General features: G+C 36.2%; 2 protein-coding genes across 2 annotated transcripts; one reads left to right on the top strand and one right to left on the bottom strand.

The window, feature by feature from the left end:
- The first annotated feature begins 1790 nt into the window (after positions 1-1790).
- Positions 1791-8052, top strand: cipca (CLOCK-interacting pacemaker a). The gene is made up of 4 exons (XM_028437876.1): positions 1791-1920; positions 4046-4162; positions 5029-5204; positions 5998-8052. Exons 2-4 carry the CDS (start codon positions 4057-4059, stop codon positions 6757-6759), a joined length of 1044 nt encoding a protein of 347 aa, XP_028293677.1. The 5' UTR covers positions 1791-1920; positions 4046-4056; the 3' UTR covers positions 6760-8052.
- A 5947-nt stretch (positions 8053-13999) lies between these two features.
- Positions 14000-20268, bottom strand: zdhhc22 (zDHHC palmitoyltransferase 22). The gene is made up of 3 exons (XM_028438642.1): positions 20171-20268; positions 15518-16075; positions 14000-14481 (listed from the first exon to the last, which is right to left on the bottom strand). Exons 2-3 carry the CDS (start codon positions 16071-16073, stop codon positions 14204-14206), a joined length of 834 nt encoding a protein of 277 aa, XP_028294443.1. The 5' UTR covers positions 16074-16075; positions 20171-20268; the 3' UTR covers positions 14000-14203.
- Between the last annotated feature and the right edge of the window lie 1087 nt (positions 20269-21355).

The following is a 21355-nucleotide window of genomic DNA, read 5'->3' as shown; positions in this document are numbered from 1 at the left end:
CACAACGAACACCTATGAACAAGTCAAGACGTAATGCTTTGACCAGATTGTGTCTTTTTATTTCATCTAAATATTTATTTTGTAATAAAAATCTTATTGTGGTCATATTGGGTTGGTGTTTTTTTTTTTTTTTTTTTTTCCATTTCTTCTACATAATATACATCAATTACACTTAAAGAATAACACATGAGCCATTTTCCCCTTATTTTTACACTTCAAACATACTTCTTTCATATGTGATTCATAACTTGCATAAAATATGAGTGGAAATATTCTACTGCCTCTGCTTTCATTGCATTTTATATATGCTTATATAACTGGTTTATTCATTAAGTAACATACAGTTCATTGATAGCAAACGTGTCAGGCATACTTTTCAACTTTTTATTGCATATGAAAAAAACTAGTTTCCATCTATGAAATGAAAAAAAAAAATGCACATTTAAAAAAGAGGTCACACTTTAGTTTAGGGAACACCTATTAACCATTAATTCGTTGCTTATTAGCATTAGTAACATATTGTAATGCCTTATTAAGTACGTATTAATGCCTTTTTCTTATTAGTGCCTTATTATACACTTAACGGCAGTCTCGCAGTCCAAACAGGGTTAGGGTTATGGTTAGGGTTAACCCTAACCATAACCCCAGCATGTTGAGATTGTAATTCATATACAACAACTTCCTTACTTACTACTAATAAGTAATAATTCTGAGGTTATTGAGGGAAAACTCTTATTTATTGGTGTACTGGTTGTATAATAAGGCCATGCAGAATAAGGCATTAATAAGTATTTAATAATGACTAATTAAAAGTCAATATATTACTAATTTGCATGCTGAAAATAAACTAATTAATGGTTAATAGGTGTTCCCTAAACTAAAGAAGAAAAAGAATACTAGCCTTTTGTAATTGTTTTGCCAGAAGAAAATTATGACTTTTGCACAAATTTAATATACATTTAATACATTTTATATAATGTCTCCGATTATCACAATATTGTTGAATGAATAATGGCTGCGAGATCAAATCAAGGCCATTATATTAACTATTATACTCCGTGCCATGGGTTATGGTCAATTATAATTGTAATTGCATAAATTGTAACTAATTACAATCATGCCATAATTGTAATTGCACTTCAAATATATGTTGTTGTTGTAATCGTAATTAAATTGTAATTCAGTTTAGAAAATTGACTTTGTAATTGTAATTGCCATGAAGATTCTAAAAAATTGCCAATTATAATTTAAATGCAAAAGATGGGAACCATGTTACAGTTCTACACATATATAGTTAACAATTATTAAAATGTGTTGCATATCAAGCTTTCCCACATTTTACCATTAAAAAAACACTGACACAAATAAAGGCTTAGATGCCCACACCAAAAATATTGAAATGTATATTTCCAGTAGGTAACCAATAGATAGGAAATAAATTAGATGATAGATATTTGTTTTTAGCGTATTTGGAAGCTGATTATTATAAGAAATGCTAACAGAAAGCTAACACAACTTTTATTACATTATTTATTTCATTGTGATGACTTGTAATCGAACTTTAGTAATTGAGAACACAGTCGTAAATTACATTGAGGATAAAAAAAAATTGCAATTTAATTTTAATTTGAAAAAAAAATTGCTGGTCAATGTAATGCTAATTGAATTGTAATGGATAATTGAAAAGTGAATCATAAGTGAAAAATGTAAATTACTACAACCCTGCCCCGTGCTATATGAAATAAACACTGTAAATACCTGGCAGACAAAACTTAGGGCGTACGTTGCTGGTGACATCACCATCAGCATCATCATCATCACCATCGAAACGTTAGCTGTAGCCCTTCAGCAGAGCCGTGGGACCGATTTAAACTCCTACTGTAAAATAACTAATATTCATCTCAAGTTGGCGACTCATCGGTAGGTATTTAAAACATTTGACTAGAAAACGTACAGCTAATTGTTTATCTGCGGATATTTCCGTTTTGGCTTTAGCTGAGGTTGCTAGCATATCCGAGCTAACTGCGCTAACAACGAATAACACTTGAGTAGGAAATAGAAAACGAAACCACTGTGTTTACAACACAGTTAATGTTTTGTTTTGGTCACTGTCACTGTTGATACTATAGCTGTTTATTCACTGTTTTAAATGGAAAATGATGTGTTTCCATGAATAGACCTACGGGTGTAAACAACATGTGTTGTTGTCTGGTTAGGTTATTTATAGAAGTCCACTCCATTAGAACACATTGCGATGTTTCTCCATTAAATATGATAATACGTTTAATCTGAGGTAGGTAATAACTGAATAACTGCTTTGTAATTATTTTATCTATTGAGTATGTAAGAAATGTATTTCATTATCAGTGGATTGTTTACAATCTATTAGAGGTGGGAACCTTTGGGTACCTCACGATACTATACGTGATACAAAGCTCACGATAACGATTATCTCACGATATGGCAATACTGTGATTATCGATATATTGGTCAGAAATCATTCTGCGATAATCTATGACATAACAAGATTAGGCGAAAAAATACAATTTTTATTATATATCTCTGAAAGACAATAAATTGAAAAAGTGTCCTAAGAACAGTGACACAATTTTAGTGCAGCATTTCTGTAAATAAGTGTCAACATACCAATGTAAACGAATAAGTATCTCCAATAGTGCTTTCTATAAACAAAAAATAGGGTCTTTCTTACCAGTGACACCATTATAGTGCAGTATTCCAGTAAACAATATATCGGTTCCTTCAACAAACAGTGACAAAATTTCTGTGAAGACCTAGCTGCAAATTTTAGTGAAAAAGCAGAAAAGGTTTTGGAAAAAATAATAAAAATTAAAAATCGATAGCGCGAGCATATCTATAATCGATCGTGCGAAAAAATATCGCAATATATTGCCTTATCGAGATATTGTCACACTCCTACAATCTATACTAGAGTCTATTTGCCTTTAACTAAGCTACTAGAATAAACAGATATATATATATATAAAAGGATTTCATTGCATGATATTTCATAAAATTAGCATCATCGGGCAAGGTTTGCCTGAATATTATGACGGAAATAAATAAATAGAAATACGTTGAAATCTTATACAGGTCTAAAATAGGGCAGAAAACACATTTTAATAGATTTAGAGTAATTTTAAAGATTTTTTTTTTAAAACAGCAGTCATGGCCAGACAGATATTTTGACACTTTGAATAACAGGATAAATAAATTCCAGGTGTAATTTAGTATGAAAAAAAAAAAAAATCAAAATTACAGCATATATATAAAGTTACTACAGATTTGGTATATTTTAATGCATTTAAACCTTTTTTTTAATTAAAAGAAATGCAGTTACAGAATATTTATGTCATGTCATTGACTCTTTTACAGACACATGATAATCTTAGTGATTTTATTATGTTGAGTAAATGCAGTCCAGATAAATGATTGTGATTTAACCCAAGGTTAAATAATTACGTCTATCCCAGTTTACCTGAGTCATTGCTGGTCAGGTTCCTAGTTTGTGATATCAATTGGTCACTAAAATGTAGTTTTAGCCATGATTTTAGCCATGATATCGGTCCAATCAGCAAAAAAAAAAAAAAAGTATAAGATTATATTGGCCTATATCTACCATCTAATCATAATATTTCATTTCTATTGAATCCATTGATGTCATTTTTCATGGTCTTTTAATTAATTATATTTATTCAATTGTATAATATTCTTGTGTTTGAGGTTAACATTCTAATAATAAATGTGTCAGTTTTTCTCATAGTATCTAATGTTGCTTTCTATAATTCCCTGTTTGTCTGTTATCTCTTGATCAAGCCATTTTTAATATTCAACAAAACAAAATAAATAAGTATTAAAAGTATGTATTATTAGTGTGATATCATATCAGATCGATACCGGGAACAACCAATACGCAAGGTCACAATATTGGTATCGTATCGGAAGTGAAAAAGTGCAGCACTCCTTTATTTTTAGTTTTGTAAATAAACTATTATCACTCATGTACAGGATTTTTATCTTTTTACAGAAGTGACCAGAATGAGCAGTTTTAGTCGACCAGACAAACACGGGACATCCCCGTTTGCCAGAGCCTTGCATCATGGGATTTCCAAGCAGGAACTGGAAAGGGATTCAGGCTTCTCAGGTTGGATTTAGTTACATTGCCATGAATATTACCTCTTTAATTCTTTTTTCTTTAAACAGCCATATTTTACTGTATTTTTCCTTGTTTATGAGGCATCTCTGTGTATATGATTACTAGGGCTGGGCAATATACCGTATCGTGATTCAAGATATATCGAGTTTTCTATTTTGACGATACAGAAAAAGACAATGTCGCCTATATTGAGATATATCTTCTTTTTTTTTTTTTACTTGTTTTGATTTATACAGTCACACAGTACAAATCACATCACACAAGTATTTAATACTATTCATAGAGTGCAGTCAAACCGTTTCCTTTACAATTTGTCCATATTTCTGAGATAAATTATTCATGGATTTTTAATTATTAAAATACTCTTTTTAAAAGTTTCTGCTTTCGTTACTTCTTAGAACAGCATGAAAAGCAAAGATTGATGAATGCGTCCTAACCCAGACCTTTCCCTAAACAAGCCACACTACAGAACTCACTCACACATGCTGTCCCTTAGTGGAGAAAAAGCCAAAAGTAGCACATATGTGTGGCATTTTGAATCAGAAAATTTAACCCAGAATTGTCTTTCTGGGAAGATTTTATTGAGTTAAATGTATAGAGATTTATATTGTATATCACCATTTTGAGAAAAATTATCGAGATATGAGTTTTGGTCCATATCGCCCAGCTCTAGTGCTTACATAATTATAATCTTTCATTTTCAAACAAATATTAATTAATAAACCTTCCTTGTTTTACTACTACCAGTAACTTTTCTAGGAGAATCTTAACTACAACAGCCATTGTTTTTATAGCATGTTTTCCCACATTTGATACATGGATTTTAAACATATTAAGATCCATATGCTTCTCAGATGCCAGCTCCGAGTACCTTAGTGCTATTGAGCTTACCGACAGTGAAGATGTGGGAACGAATGGGAAAATGTTCAGACAAGGACAAGAGTCTGCGCAAGCACCAGTGGCTGTGATGGGAGGCTCTTTTCCAGGACTGTCTCCAATGTTTATCATGAACAACTTTGTCTTAAAGCAGGTAAATTACACCAGCATTTGTCTGACAAAATATAATGATACTCCGAGGCAGAGTTGGGGTCAATTATAATTGTAATTGTGTAAATATTAATTAATTACTATTATGATGTAATTATAATTGCATTTATAATTGAAAAAAATCTGTTGTTTTAATCATATTTGAGTTGTTATTTAGTTCAGATATTTCACTTGATAATTGTAATTGGCATGGAAGTTCTATAAAAACTATGGCTTACACATAGGCCTACGTAGTTAACAATGATTAAAATATGTTTCATATGGATGGAGTATACTGACAGAAAAAAGGCTAAGACGCCCACACCAAAAATATTAATATCAATATTTTTATGGATTAGGAAGCCTAACAAGGTAACCAAGAGATGTAAAACAAATTATATGATAGATAATATTATTTTGTGTATTTTACAGCTTTTTTAAGACATGGGTCAAAACTGACTCATTATGATTAGCTAACAGAAAGCTAACACAAGAGGAAGCTTAAGTTTTATGGGCTTATTTATTAAAGGCTCAGTAATTGTAATTTAACTTTATAATCGAGAACGTATTTGACTTTCAATGGGGAATCAATAATTTTAGTTGTAATTGGGAAAAATTATGGTCAAAGTAATCGTAATGAAGTTGTAATTGAACTTGGATCATTGAAGACGTAATTGTAAATTGAAATTGACTTCAAACCTGTTCCTAAGTATAGAGTTATATTGGATTTTCAAAAGTATTTTAACATACTATTGCTCGATTATCGTTAGATATGAAAGGTGATTTTTGTTTTCCAGCCACCCTCCATGGGACCTGCTGAAAAACAGTGGGCTTTTTCTTCTCCTCTGGAGATGATGCCCCAGTCCCAAGTGGTTCTTCTCCAACCAATGGTCCCAAGCAGCGACAGTAGTTCACCAAAAACGGGCTCGGAAGATATGCAACAATCAAAAAGCTACATGCCAATCCTCAAATCCTATCCCAGAATCGCCCCACACCCGGTGGACACGCCCACTACCAGAGCAGGACCTCAGAGGGAAAAGTCATGTTACAACAACCAGCGTCAAAGGAGGCATCGCCACAGGCTGCACAGCGTGTCAAAGTCGCTGCCAGCTCCGCAGGCAACGGCCGACAACATCTCCAGCTTTGAGGCAACACCTGACCCGGTGCAGGCAGCGGAAAGTTCAGAGCAGCTCCTGGAAGGATCTCTGTCCAGTCTAACGGGCTCCAGCTCCGCCTCCTCCCTGGAAGCTGATTTCATGACTGAAATAGATGATGATCAGGGCACCGACTCCACGCACAATAACAAATTAAAGCGGTTCAGCAATACCTACAACATCCTCAGCAATTCCGGCTTGCTGGAGATTACGATGCGCACCAAGCAGCTGATCAAAGAGAATAAGCACACCCAAGGCCAGCTGCAGCAGCTCCAGGAGCAGACGGCCCTGCTGCTGAAGGCACTGAGCAGCGGAGACCCACAACTCTGGACTAAACTCCAGCTGTCTCTGCAAGACACAGACATCCAACAGTGGGGCTCCAGAGCCCAGAGCGTACTACAGTGATACGTTTTAGGACATCCTCAGGTCTCAGAGTGAGGTGTCAGGTATCAAGAAAACCACTGTCATTTATCAGCCCAAACAGACTCATGACTCAGCAGAAACCTCCCACAGAAGAAACGGCGTCACTCGTCAAAGCAAACGCTATCAAATAAGTCATTAGACACGACATGGCGTTTTATTTTGAAGGGACCGGAAGTACATATGATGAAGCGAAGTAAGTTGAAAAGCCGTTCTTTCCTTTTATTTTATTTTTAAAGTTAAGATATATCAATGTATTGTTTGATTGATAAATATATAGTTAAATGAAACGTTGATATATCTTAACCCACGGGTCACCAGCTTTTCTGAAACTGTGAACTACTTCATAGCTATTGAATAGTACAAAGGGCTACCAGTTTGAAAAGCACTTCTTAAAATACTAAATGTTCACAGTTTCACTTTAATTAGAGGCTAAGATAATAAGGAAGGCTAGCAGTAACCTAAAAAGATAAGAAATGCTTAAGGTTCAAGATGCAACACTTTCACGATTCATGCAGTTGTTTCATTTTAATTACAGTTCATAGAAAATTATCACCTTCCTATTTTACTAACAACTAACAAACAACTTTTAAAGTGTAAGCGGCAAGCGCACCCCCAGGTTTTTGCATACCTGCCCTAGGGGGACATTCAAAATTTATGTCATATTTTACGACAGTCCACTGTGCGTTTTAAAAAATATATATATCTATATATATATATGACATACTACAAACCCATACAACAAATCTGCAACGCTTGTTAATATTTCTCACGTTTCAGTAAAAATGTATAATTGAACTCACTCAGTGCCATTGACGAGATAATTCATCATTTCAAATCCAAACGCACAGTGCCGTTGACGAGAAAACGTAATTTACGTTTTTTCACGGAGATTACTAGAATACACCCTGGCGGAGGTCCCTCTTAAATATCTAAGATGTAATGTGATGTAGTGACCACCTGGTGCCCTGAAGGTGGCAGCAGCGCACCTTTAGATGTTAGATTAGCTACTGATGCTACCATTAGCTAAGGAGGAAGAAGCAGAGACGAAGGAGATTATGTCGCTATAAAGTGATAGTGTGAAGTATCCAGCAGCTCACAGCACCACATATTAACACTGAACATGTATGGACCTGTGTGGGTTATTGATGATGTTGTGATCGTGAGATAAAACCATCAACTAACCGGGCTAAACGGTTCATCCCTGGGTGACGGGAGGAAGAGGAAGTTACGTCTGTGTGATTGACGGGGGGGGAGGAGATATAAAATACAGTAGGTAAAACATTAAACTGTGAGCCAGATAGCAAAATAATAATAATATTGCCATCAAAAGCCTTGACTCAGTGTTTATATATATATATATATATATATATATATAAAGCCTGTTTTCTCAGCTTTTTGCTCTGAAACTGGCGATTTGTGTAAAACTTGCTCTGTTCAACGGCTGATAACGGGAGAACGAAACAAGGCAGAAACTTTTTTTTTCTGATGAAAGTAGAGACTTCAGTCTTTCAGAATCTGGTGTCAGATTTCAGATAATCATAGTACAAAATATTCTGTGAGTCTTTAAAAATCAGTCAAAATGCTCAAAAACGGCTGATACTCAGGGGGTAGAAATTCTGAAAATGGCTGGCACTGAATGAGTTTTAATACTATAACTTAATCATGTGCAGTACTAACTACATATCTCCCATATATATTTACCTTTGTGAGTATTAACCCTGGAAAGTAAATCAGATTTTAAATGGAGCCCATTGGTGACAAAACCTAACCCTTCCCTGACTAGGGCTCCTGAGGGCCCCTCACATGGTCCACAGCCCATGGGCACCGTGTTGGTGACCCCTGTCTTAACCCTTAAAAATAACAGCTTTCAACTTACTCTCGTATTCGAAGCATGTGTATTTCCGGTTTCTTCATAATACAACGTCATGTCGTGTTTTACGGCCGGTGGCGGTTTTATTCATTGACTTTTATTTTGAAGCCTGAGTCTGTTTGGTCTGTGAAATGACCGAGGTTTTCCTGATACCTCACTCAGACCTGAGGATGTCCTAAAATGAACACCGTACGATTGACAGGTGTGGGTCAGAGATGAGGAGGATACAGTATGTCTGAAGATCTGGTGAATGCAGAATGTTATAATATTAATAGTTAGCCCAATCACATGCTTTGACTCTCCAATGAGATGATTTAGTGCACAAAACCGTCAACCGCAGGTGTGGTTGGAAACTAAAGCACATCTAAATTAGGAATAACAAAGCGTGGTTATTTTCAAACTCGTCAGCAGTTATAACCAGGGTTGGGGGCAATTACATTTTTACGATGACCAGCATTTTTTCCAATTACAATTAAATTTACAATTGTTATTTTCCTCTTGAAAGTCAGTTACAATTATGTTTTCAAATACTAAAGTTCAAATTCAATTAATCACAATTACCCAGCCTGGAACTTAACCTTCCTCTTGTTGTAGCTTTCTGTTAGCATCTCTTACGTCTTAAATCAGCTGCAAAATATACAAAAAACTATTGTGTATCATTTAATATGTTTTTCATATCTTGGTTACCTTGTTAGACTTCCTTATCCAGGAAAATATTGCTATTAAAATTTTTGGTGTGGGCGTCTGAGCCTTTTTTGTATGAGTATAGCCCTCGATTTCCTTTTTTTTTTTTTTTTTTAAATTGATAAAATAATCCTCAAGAGAACTGAAAGGTAGTGGGAATAATTGATATGAAACCTTTTTTTACAGTTTCCATGCCAATTTCAATTAAAGTTAATTATCTGAAGTTAATGACAATTTAATTATGATTACAATAGCAATAGATTTTTTCAATTACATTTAAAATTATAATTGACCCCAGCCCTATTTATAACGTACTTCTGTAGTGTCAGCAACGTGCAACCTGGATCTATACTGTATGTAGCACGTAGCACTTAAATCATTGATAAACACACCTGGGTGTTGTCTGACGGTCTAGGTTTATCAAAAAACCCATCACATGAATGCACTTTAGACGATGGGTCCAAACTAAGGTGAATGATAAAACTTTGTTCCTAATTTGTGTAAGAAATGACTTTGGAGTCGTTCATATCAACTTTTAGCTTTGAAATACACATAATATTCCACCATTTTGGCGATTGTAACCAATCAGAGTTCACGTCAGGCTGACTCTTCATTTTTCCGCTTCCATAGAAAGGTTATGGTGTGATAGCATTTCAATCTGACATTTTAGCACTTAATTACACGTCATTCAGTTCCTCGGACGTTATGACGTAATTCCTAAGAAGGCCAGGAGCGTTACTGTGTGGACGGATTCTGATGTTGCACTTAATGAGACTTTGAAAATGTCTGTCGGCCATCTTACTACAGTACCACACACGCCTTCCTGCTAAACAAGGAAGACACCTTAAAACGGGTAAGTGTACGCTACAATCAGATGCCTTTAACCTCATTAAACCTGTTGGAGTGATGTGAATGGTGCACAGGTGGAGTAGTACCGTAATCACGTCAAACAGGTCGACCTCCACTAAAATGCTTTTTATTGCTAATGCAGCTTTTACATCACCTCTCATTCCTGCTAGTAAAGTTAACATATAGTTTTCAGTTATGCTGTTATTGTCATTAGGGTTAAGTAATCTTTTAAGGTTAGAAAACTTGTATTTTTAATGTTATCTCTATCAGATTCTGATATTTTAACATTTAAACATTGTGAACAAGATCCCCTTGTTTATATTATTCTGTACATTTCTGTAGTTTGTAGCTACAGTCAAAAGATGCATTTAATTGCATAAAATTGTAAATTTTTTTAAAGGCATTAAATAATTTTGTCTCGTACATAAGATTTAGCCGAATTCCATCAAACAGTAGTGAGGGGTGCCCGTACTATTGATTGCACTGAACCGGTTGAATTTTGATTAGATTCTGGTGTTTTCGCCAGTCCACACACATCTATCGCCATCATGGCATCAGTGCAGCAATGTAATGTACATTTCTGTGTGGAAGTTATTGTTCTTATACACTGTTAAGTGTCTAATACAAAAATGTTAGTCACATGTTTCCACCAAAATTCCCTTAGTCTAACTAAGCTCTATTTAATATTCATTTTGTGAATGTAATGGCCTCAAAGAGAACCTAAGGCATAATTTGTATTGTTTGGATTTATTTAAATTCACAATGAAAGCACATCCTTTGCACTTTAGTTCACTATTTTTGAGTTGTTACTAAATCTGACTGAGCACATGGAAGTACTGATATTTTGCAGCTTTTTGAAAGCAGCAAAATCTCATTTTATTTCAGTAAAAAAAAAAATCGAGAAAAAAAAATGTAATTTCCTGTGGTCATTATTTATGTTATTTTGTTCTGACCAAGAAAACTAAAAGTGATCTTGTCAGTTATGTAAAGCAAGGGTTCTCAACCTTGGGTTCAGGATCCCATTTGGGGTCGCAAGACACTGGGATATTTTTTGTTTTAACAATTTGAGCCAATTTTTGCTTGTTTTTACCCTTTTTCTGAAACTACACCAAACTTGCCATATTTTAACCTGTTTTCATCACTTTTTCTTGCTATATTTTTGCTCTTTTTAATGCATTTTTGCAACATTTCAACCATTTCTGCCACTTCTTTATCAAATTCCAATGTCTTTTTTGCACATTTTTTTCACTTTCAAGACATTTTTGGCACTTATAAAATTTTAACACCACTTCCCACCTTTTGTCATATACGTATATCAACCCATTATTGTCACTTATAACCTCTTTTCACCATATTTGATGATAATTTTTTTGCGAACTTAACAACGATCTTCCCATTATATGCCAGTTTAAACTAATGGTTCCTACTTTTTCCAATTACATTACTCCGCCTATTTCTGCCACTTTTAAGCCAGTATTTACACTTTGAATCCTGTTTTTGGCCACTCTAATTTGCAACTTTTAATTAATTTCTGTGGTTTTTAAAATCCTATTTCACCACATTTCCCACCATTTTTGGTCACTTATAAACCCATTTTATTTCTGATTAAAACAAGGATTTACATCTTTATGATGACTATATAATATGGCACAAATAATGATAAACTTCCCGGGTAAGTGGATATTATTTAGATCAATAAATAAATGTGGTTATCACAGATTCATAGACAATGGACCATCATTTTGCTGACTTTATGGATGGGCTCCAAAATTCCCTCCCTTACAGTGGGGGTCCCCAGGATCTGGCAACTTTATTTTGGGGTCACAGGCTGAAGGTTGAGAACCACTGATGTACAGAATCATAATGTGTAGGATTCACTGTGAAGGGAATCTGGCAAGACTGTCAGAGTCAATGGAGGCTTGGGTTCTGTAGCCTTATGACTGTCTTGCCTTAGGATCTGTTGCTGCCTTGTTTATTAATATGTTAAGCTTGACAATGCAAGATTATTTCATGTTTCTGTGTCTTGCAGATTACAGGCTTTTATTCCCCCTCATGTCTTGATAAATTTGTGAACTTCATATTTCTGAATGCCTGTGCCTTTAAAGTCTGTACATGTTCATGCAGAATATGAACGCTTGACCAGCTTGTATTCGTACGTATCGTATATATTGTGTGTTTCAATGTGTAGCACTCCAGAAAAAAATATTTCTTTATTAACCTTTTGCTCAGGCTAAACAAGCTAAGCTGTTGTGCTGAGTGTATTATAAAAGCAAGCTCATAAATGTATTGCTCTGCTTCACAGTGTGTCTTTGTCCTATTTATTTCAATAAACATTGATTTTGCAACGTTTTTGACGATTGATAAAAATAAAACTTTGTTTGAGAATTATTTCATACTTTAATTCACTCCTCTTTTCTATCCTTCAGTATGCAAAAAAAAAAATTAAAACAAACAAGAATTTGGTGTCAACTGAATACTTTTATTGGTATAACAGAATAAGGAAACATACCTTTAAAAAATAAAAGTACATTTAATAAATAAAACCCAAACCCCTTCAGCATGATGTTCACAGTAAACAGTGAGTCGTCTCTCCTTTTACTATACAGCGTATTGAGAATCTTTGGGGTTCTCTATAAATAAGCACATAACATGGCACATTGTGAGAAATACCCTGGATATTCCTTCCTCCAAGTCTTACATAATGTAGAAAACATTCAGTTCAACACACACAAAAAAAAAACTACAGTCAGACCTGTAGGTTAAGCTGACAGACAGTTTCCACGTCTAATAGCCCTTAAGAGTGAATTATTGTCTTCAAGAGTTTGCAGTGTTACTGTTTCCTGAATGTCACACATTAGCATCCAGCTAGTTAGCGTAGACAAACATTAGACATTGTTCATCTCACAGCATCTAATAGCACAGGCTATTTACTAATACAAGACTGCAAAGCCATTGTATAAATTACAGTTAATCTATATAGTTCTTAGAAATCCAAAATCAACAACCTATTGATAGTATTATTCACTAGAGAAGCATTGATTCACTTAAATAATTTAATATACTCTATGGCTCATGTCCTTAAAGGAATGTATGGTACTACAGCTAACTGTCACATCGACGACTTTGAATGTCACAAAGTCTCCTTTTAAACTTCATTAACACAGAAAAATTCTAGAAGCATTTTCTATAGCATTAACTGCATGTTTCGCATATGGCAGTGGTTTTCAAACTGAGGGCTCATACCCTGGAGGGGTTGCACTGTTCAGTGATAGAAGATGAAGTGTACTTTTATTCAGAAAGGTGTAGGACTGTTAGGTTAGTACCTTTGTCCACATTACTCCTAAGGGTTGCTACTTCCTGTTTATGTGTGCAACTTCCTGTGTGATAAATAGATAAATGCATGAAATACAAGTTAGTTTTAAGAGGAAAAACTGTTGTTTTTTAATCAGTAAATGCAGATTATCGCTGTACTTGCAATGACGAAATTAACTTAACCCAGTGGTTCCCAAACTGGGAGGAACATTAAATATGAAAAGTAGAAAAATATGTTTTTCTTTGCACTCAAGTAACTTTATTACTGTTCTAAAATATGTGATTGCACAGTTTATGTTATTTTTATGTGTTTTTGATGAAAAATAGTCACAGTTTGGACCTTTTCAAAAAAGGTTATATATATATATTATTATTATTATTTTACCCATTTTGTTGCAATAGGGAGCCCTGAAAATGGTTAATTTTTGAAAGGACGACGCAACAGAAAAAGTTTAGGAACCACTGCCTTAACCTTTTTTAATGGTTATAACTATATGAAATGGCTAAACTAGCATAAACAAAAATATATTTTAGAATGTGCTGCAATCACTATTGATTAGATTTATTAAATCCTACTTTGATGTTTTTATCTGATGTTTATTGGCCAAAAAAAAAAAAAAACAGCCTACCTTAACAATCACAGGAGTAAATGGGTCATCAGATCTGAACCTCTGACCTACGTTGACCATTGTTGTAATACACGGGGATCCTTCAGTCTTGTTTGTGTGCATCCAAGTCCATAGACCCCATCTCCACGGTCTGCACTGGCAGGATCAGCCCCAGGATCCAACGACTACCAAAAACATCTTTTAGGTTGGCTATCCAGGGGTTGCTACTCTCCACAAGCTGCCCCCTCTGGAGCTGACACCACGTCTGCCCCCGAGCCACCAGCAGCACCTGCTGGCAACAGAAACCAGCACAGACCAGACCAATGCCCAGCCACACGTAGAGCATCAGCACCAAGAAGAGCTGCAAGCCTGAGATGGTTCCTGTAAACCAGAAATCACAAAGGAAATCAATAAGTAAGTAAGTATGTATGTAAGTAAACTTTATTGTTAAAACGCTTTTCACAGACTGTCCATTACAATAGTCACAAAGTGCTTTATAAAGATAAAAGACATTCAAATACAAATATACAAGAAAATAAATAGGGCTGCTTGATTATAGAAAAAATAATAATCATGACTATTTTAGTCCGATTATTCAAACGATTATTTGTCATCCAAGATAAATGTAAAATATATTATTTAAATATGAATATAATCCTTCAAACACTAAAGTAATGTATGTTGATTTTTACATAAAACGAAACACTTCTTGCACGTGATTGATTGATTGATTAATATGTATTTGTTCTTGGCCGTCTTCAAACATATACAATAACAGTTTTTTTCTTGATTATGTTATTTTTGTATTTGTTGGGTGTAACAATGAAAATCGTAATCAAATTTCAATTAATTGCACGGCCCTCGAAAATACAATCAATATCGGCAGCTCTGACTGAGTCGCTAAGGCTAGAACCCTTTCTTTAAAAAGTGGGTCTTTAAATGGCCGACCTCCAGTTTTAAAACAAGTACGAGGGACCATTGTGAGATTTTGCCCTGAGGACCTCAGAGGCTCCGGAACGATCTGTAAGGTTTGATCAGGTTGACTAAATACACAGGAGCCTGTGTCCTTATAAAGCTCAAAAGGTCAAAACCAGGATTTTGAAATAAACTCGGTACAAGACAGGAAGCCAGTAGAATTGTCAATAATTAGCAAACGTCGGTAAACTGTGGAATTATCTGGCAGAGAGGGAAGAAGATGTACAGAAGAAATAAGCGTGGACCAAGAACAGAGCCTTGAGGCACACTGCAAAATAGATCCACAGGCTTCAACATTTTGCAGTTGATTGACACACTAAAACTATCAGCGTCAGATATGAGGAAAACCATCTTAATACTGGACCTGACATCCCGACGAGGTCCCATAGCCTGTTTATCAAAAGTGAACTCAGAACTGAAGCTTCTCAACTTGAAAACTCACCCATGAAGAAGTAGCCAGTGGAGAGAGGAAGGAGGGTGAGGAAGGTCAGTGGGTTTTCAAAGGAGATGGAGTACTCCACCGTGAGAAAGGCCACGCCCAGAACCAACGAGTACAAACATGTGCATGATGTGTAGATGCAGAACATGATGAAGTAACGCATGTTCTTGTTGCCGATACAGTTTCCGGTGAAAAAACAGTGGTGGTCCCTTTTGAGGATGACTTTCTTGCACAGTTTGCAGAAGTGGCGTCCATTGAGGAGGTAGTGTGCGTCCACTTTATCCGAGCAGTGGGGGGAACACACAGGGACGGCGGTCTCGTTGGCGCTCTCGGCAGGATATTTGATCGTCATTATGTAATTCCCCAACGCATTGAACATCAGGAATAAAAAAACAACTGTGTGAAGAGCTGCAGAGCTGCTCAGTGACGCCTCTGGGTTTGGGAAAATCGTTGGGATGAAAAAGGCAAAGTGCAAAGCAAAAGTGGAGGCTGTAGCCATGAAAAAGTAGGCAGGTGCTACAGCATTGAGAAGCCTGAGCTTTAACATCCTGGTGAACATGTCTGTGAGAGAGCAAAGAACCAAGAGTTAGTGGAATCACACACACACACACACACACACACGATCATCTAATATGTGCTGCCAGGAAACACTAAGTATAGACATACAGTAGCTGGGGTCACTGTATGTGCCTCATTATTTACACCTGAATGAGAATGACCAACCAGAAAATCACCTTACAAAAATATGGTAACACTTGACTTGAAGTTTTATACATAAGGCTAACATTACGTTGTCATTATTATCCCCTAACCCCACCGGATCCCTCCATCTAACCTTGAAAATGCCAACATAGCTCTAAAGGTGTCATAATTTAGCGGACGACACTTAATGACAGCCTTCATGACACCTTATTTGGGATGAACGATTTTGGAAAATAATCTAATTGTGATTTTTTTTTTTCTTCCCCAATATTGCAATTGCGATTTAATGGGGTCTCGGGCGGGGGGCTCTCGGGGCCCTCCCCTCGGGGGATTGGGTGCGGGGGTGGATGTCGGTGGGGGGCCTTGGGGTCAGGGGTTGGGGCGGTGGCGGAGTGCGCTGGCTCCTCGGCTTCTACTTGCTTTCTCGGGTGTGTATGTGGGGGGCGGTGGCTGCCTCTCAGCTTGGTGTCTTGGGGGCGTCTGGGGGGCTGCTCGGCCAGGGAGGGGTTGCCTGGCCTCCCTGGCCCCCGCTCTTTCTGCTATTCTGGCTGCGTCCTCGAGTCCGGGGCGGCGCTTGGGTTTGCAGTGGCAGTTTCTTGCACATACGTCGGTCTACGATGCACTAGCATGCCTTGGACTGTGGGCTAAAACTTGTAGTGGGCTTAACTTGAGACACGTTGATCCAAAATACCTGTTTCAGGTATTAGCACTCACTCCTTCCCTCTGCCCACAACCACCACCATTATAGCTAAGCCTCACGTCTACAACTTCACATCTCACTCTCACTTTACAGTAATCAACTCTTCCCCACCCTTCCATTTCTCTTCCTTGAATCGCTCCTCCCTGCTCTCTTCCCCCTCCACCTCCCCCCACCCCCTCACTAGGTGTAACACTGCCCTCTCTTTTTATATTCTCCCTTTAATAAAGTGTTTCTTACCCTTCCTTAGGGAGGGCTGGTGATGGTCACAATTATGCAATAAAATAATGCAATTTATTTAATTGCAATAACAAAAAAAATTAAAAAATGCATTGCTGTCTAAAAAAGATTGCACTTCTTGTAGTGTTGACCTTTGACAGCTCGTGCAGACAAGAAAAAAAAGAAGAAAAAAAAAATTGCGATTTAATATGCGATTATTTTATTACATGGGCCTCTTGTCATGTATTTTTCAATGAACACAAGCAATAAATCAATCTGTTTCATAATAAACAATTTCTAAAGCACAGATTACAACAATAAAGCAAACAAATTTGTGGCTTTACCTCTACAACATATCTGACTAACTTCACGTTTCATGAGACATGTAAACATGTGGACTGCACTTCTTAAACACTCTCTGAACTTAACAGGACAGTCTATAAATAAATAAAATAAACATATATAATAAAAATAAATAAAGCTTACTAATATCCAGTCAATAACATCACACATACTAAAGTGCAGGAAAAGTAAGAACTAATATCTGCTTTAACCAAGTGGATTTTTTTAGGTAAATCAAACTCCCAACAAACTTAAAAAACAATTGTTACTAAAAAATAATAAATGCAGCCTTTGCGATTAGAAAATCGCATTTATGATATTGCGATATCGCAAATGCAATTAATCGTTCAGCCTTACCGCTAACCCTACCTAACCCCACCAGATCCTTCCACCTAACCCTAAAAATGCCAACATAGCTCCAAAGGTGTCATAATTAGCAAACGACACTGAATGACAGTCTTCATAATACCTTTTTTATGCTGGACTGCGTAATGTCAAATTTATGTATAAAACTTTAAGTAGAGTCTTACCCAAAAATACAACAAACAAAAAGAAATATACTGAAAAATACAATATTCTCTAACTTAACCTAGCCCCAAGGCTTTAAATGCAACCATTAAAACGTTGTTCAGGTTCCATGGTTTTAAAAGTAACGGTGTCCTGATTCACTATTGATATCGCACATTGGTCCGATATCAGCAAAAAATAAAGAAAAAAACTATATGCACCCAGATATAATTTGTTTTCATTGGATATATTGAGGTTATTTATTTTATTCAATTGTAGAATATTTTCATGTTTAAAAAAAAATGTGTGTGACCCATTGGTTAATAATAAATAGTAAGAGTGTCCCGATCCAATATCGATATCGGTTCGATATTAGCCTGAAAACAAATATCGGATATCGAATTCAAATTTCCGGATTCTCTGATTTTTTTTTGATTTTTTTTTTATTTTTTTTTTATTCAATTGTAGAATACTGCAGATATTATGTTGAAGGTTAAAATGTATGTATGTATGTATTATTGTTCTCTGATTGAGTAACATCACTTGCTCAAACCTTTTCTAACATTCTACACTACAAAATTGAATAACTTTTAAATCAGCACCTCAAACTCGTCAACAGCCATTTTAATCACTAAATATGATGAAACATTAATAAAGAAAACCTGAACATATACGGAATACACAGAACCTGTGAGAGGAACGACACTGATCGTCTCTTTAACATGGTTCTTGTTTGGAAAAATGGACACATTTAAAGACAAATAGGTCAACTGAAGCTCGTCCGGAGTGATCGAGGCCTTATCAGTCAAAGGCAGCAGATGATGCTGATGATACTGATGCAGACAGTACATCAAGTAATCCAGATTAGAAAGAATTCAGAATTCCCCATGGGCATCCCAACATTCCCCAAACAGGAGAGCAAAGGGGACATAATGATATGGCTGATCAGTGAAATACTCATTTCAAACTCATGGGAATGAACAAATGAGCAAAACCAATTTATTGCCAATAATGTAGGAGGATGATGGTTTTTTGAAAAAAAAAAAATAAATAATATTAATCATTATTAATACTAACGTTTAAATTTGTCAAGATGCCATCTAGAAATTGAGTTTAAGTGTTCTTGGATTATTATTCAAAATATGTTCCTTCTGGTGGGTTCTTGTCATCAAATAATGGTCTAAAAAAAATCATAATATTAATAACAAAGCGGGTATAAATAATGTATTTGTTATATTCAATTCAATTCAATTCAACTTTATTTATAAAGCGCAAAATACAACAAAGTCATCTCAAAGCGCTGAACAAAATATAAAGTCCATAGTAAAAAAGAAGAAAGAACCCAACAAGATCCACATGAATGAGAATATTATTAATGTACAAGCACAATGATTACTCAAAGGTTTTTAATATAACACATTATATACATTTTGTGCACAGATTTGATGTACTGTAAATACATATTCTGAGTGGAAGGGATGAAGTGTGTAGATTGTTATGTATGTGTTTTACTTTTGATGCGATGTAAGAGAGTGCGAAGGGGAAATTAAAAATAGAATAATAAAAATAACCTCAATATAAAAAGTGAAAAATGAAAGTCTGTGTTTTAAAAGAGCCCATGTGCCTTGAAATAGGCATAATTATGCATCAGTGGTGTTAATAATCTACAATAAACTAGAAGGGGGGGAAAAAAACTGTAAAATATTAATGAAAAAAAAATCTGAATATTAAGGTTTGCAATGAGCTATTATGAGGATAGGAATAACATCATCTGACGCAGGTCAATCCACATGTAGGATTTGGTAGAGAAGAGGATGAACTCATTTATGAGCTGATTGGGGTCTGGGGACACTCAGGGGCCACTGAGAATACCCAGAATATCTCATCCATCTTTCACTAACATCCTAACATCCAGTTAGTCTGAATAGGATCAAACCAATGAGGAAAAAGCACCGTGTTAGAGGTGCTGAGAGGCTGCAGCAGCTCCGCGTTTTTCAGGGAATCCGCTCAGCAACAGCGGCAATCCCTCCACCGAAGGGCCGCCACACGGCACAGCACGGTGCGGGGAAAGGAACCGCACATTGACCCCTTTAACCAGCACCGTCTCAGCAGTAAATGACATTACATCTGTGCCAGATGTGGCCCCGCTGTTACCGCGATGGTGTCTCCATGACAACACGCTCACCTACCTGCTGATGTCAGAGCTGTCCTTTCAGCGGCAGCCTGGGAAACCAACAGCGGGCACGAGGAGCCTCTGGAGCCGCTTTGACGTTAGCAACACCGGAGCTGCTGCTGCTGCACGCGCCCTTTAGCGCCACCTGCTGGCCTCTTCCGCTTATTCAGCATTTTAAAGGCCAAGTAGAGGTTAATAAAGCTTTGGGGGAAGGGGCACCTATTTATTAAAACTATGGAAAACAGTTGATAGTACGGAAGCCTAGAGCTGCCACAAGGGAAAATATATTTTGAATCAGTATAATGTATGACAATATAGCATAGTGTACAGACAATATAATTACAGTCCCCTCCAAAAGTATTGGAATGGCAAGGTCAATTCCTTTGTTTTTGTTGTATACTGAAGACATTTGGGTTTCAGATCAAAACATGAATATGAGACCAAAGTTCAGAATTCCAGCTTTTATTTCATGGTATTTACATCTACAGTAGACGTGTTAAACAACTCAGGACAGAGCGCCTTTTGTTTGAACCCACCCACTTTTCAAGCGAGCAAAAGTATTGGAACAGACATTATTAAATTAACTTAAAGTGAATAACATTTAATATTGCAATAACTGCATCAAGCCTGTGATCCATTGACTTTACCAAACTGTTGCATTCTTCATTTGAAATGCCTTTAGTGCAGCATCTTTCACTTCTTGTTTATTTCTGGGGGTTTCCCCCTTCAGTCTCCTCTTCAGGAGGTAAAATACTCTATTGTGTTAAGGTCCAGTGACTGACTTGGCCAGTCTAAGACCTTCCACTTCTTCCCCCTGATGAAGTCTTGTGTTGGCAATGTGTTTTGGGTCATTGTCTTGTTGCATGATGAAGCTTCTCCTGATTAGTTTGGATGCATTTTTGTGTAAATTGCCAGACAAAATGGTCTTGTAGACTTCAGAATTCATTCTGCTGCTACCATCACGAGTTACATCATCAATAAAGACTAGTGAGACCGTTCCAGAAGCAGCCATGCAAGCCATGACATTACCTCCACCATGCTTCACAGATGAGCTTGTGTGTTTTGGATCATAATCAGATCCTTTCTTTCTCCATACTTTGGCCTTTCCATCACTTTGGTAGAGGTTAATCTTGGTCTCATCAGTCCATAAAACTTTGTTCCAAAACTTTTGTGGCTCATCTCTGTACTTCTTTGCAAAATC

The sequence above is a fragment of the Gouania willdenowi genome, chromosome 22, assembly GCF_900634775.1.
Source record: "Gouania willdenowi chromosome 22, fGouWil2.1, whole genome shotgun sequence".
In the NCBI taxonomy this organism is placed as follows: domain Eukaryota; kingdom Metazoa; phylum Chordata; class Actinopteri; order Blenniiformes; family Gobiesocidae; genus Gouania; species Gouania willdenowi.
This window is presented reverse-complemented; position numbering and strand designations above follow the sequence as displayed.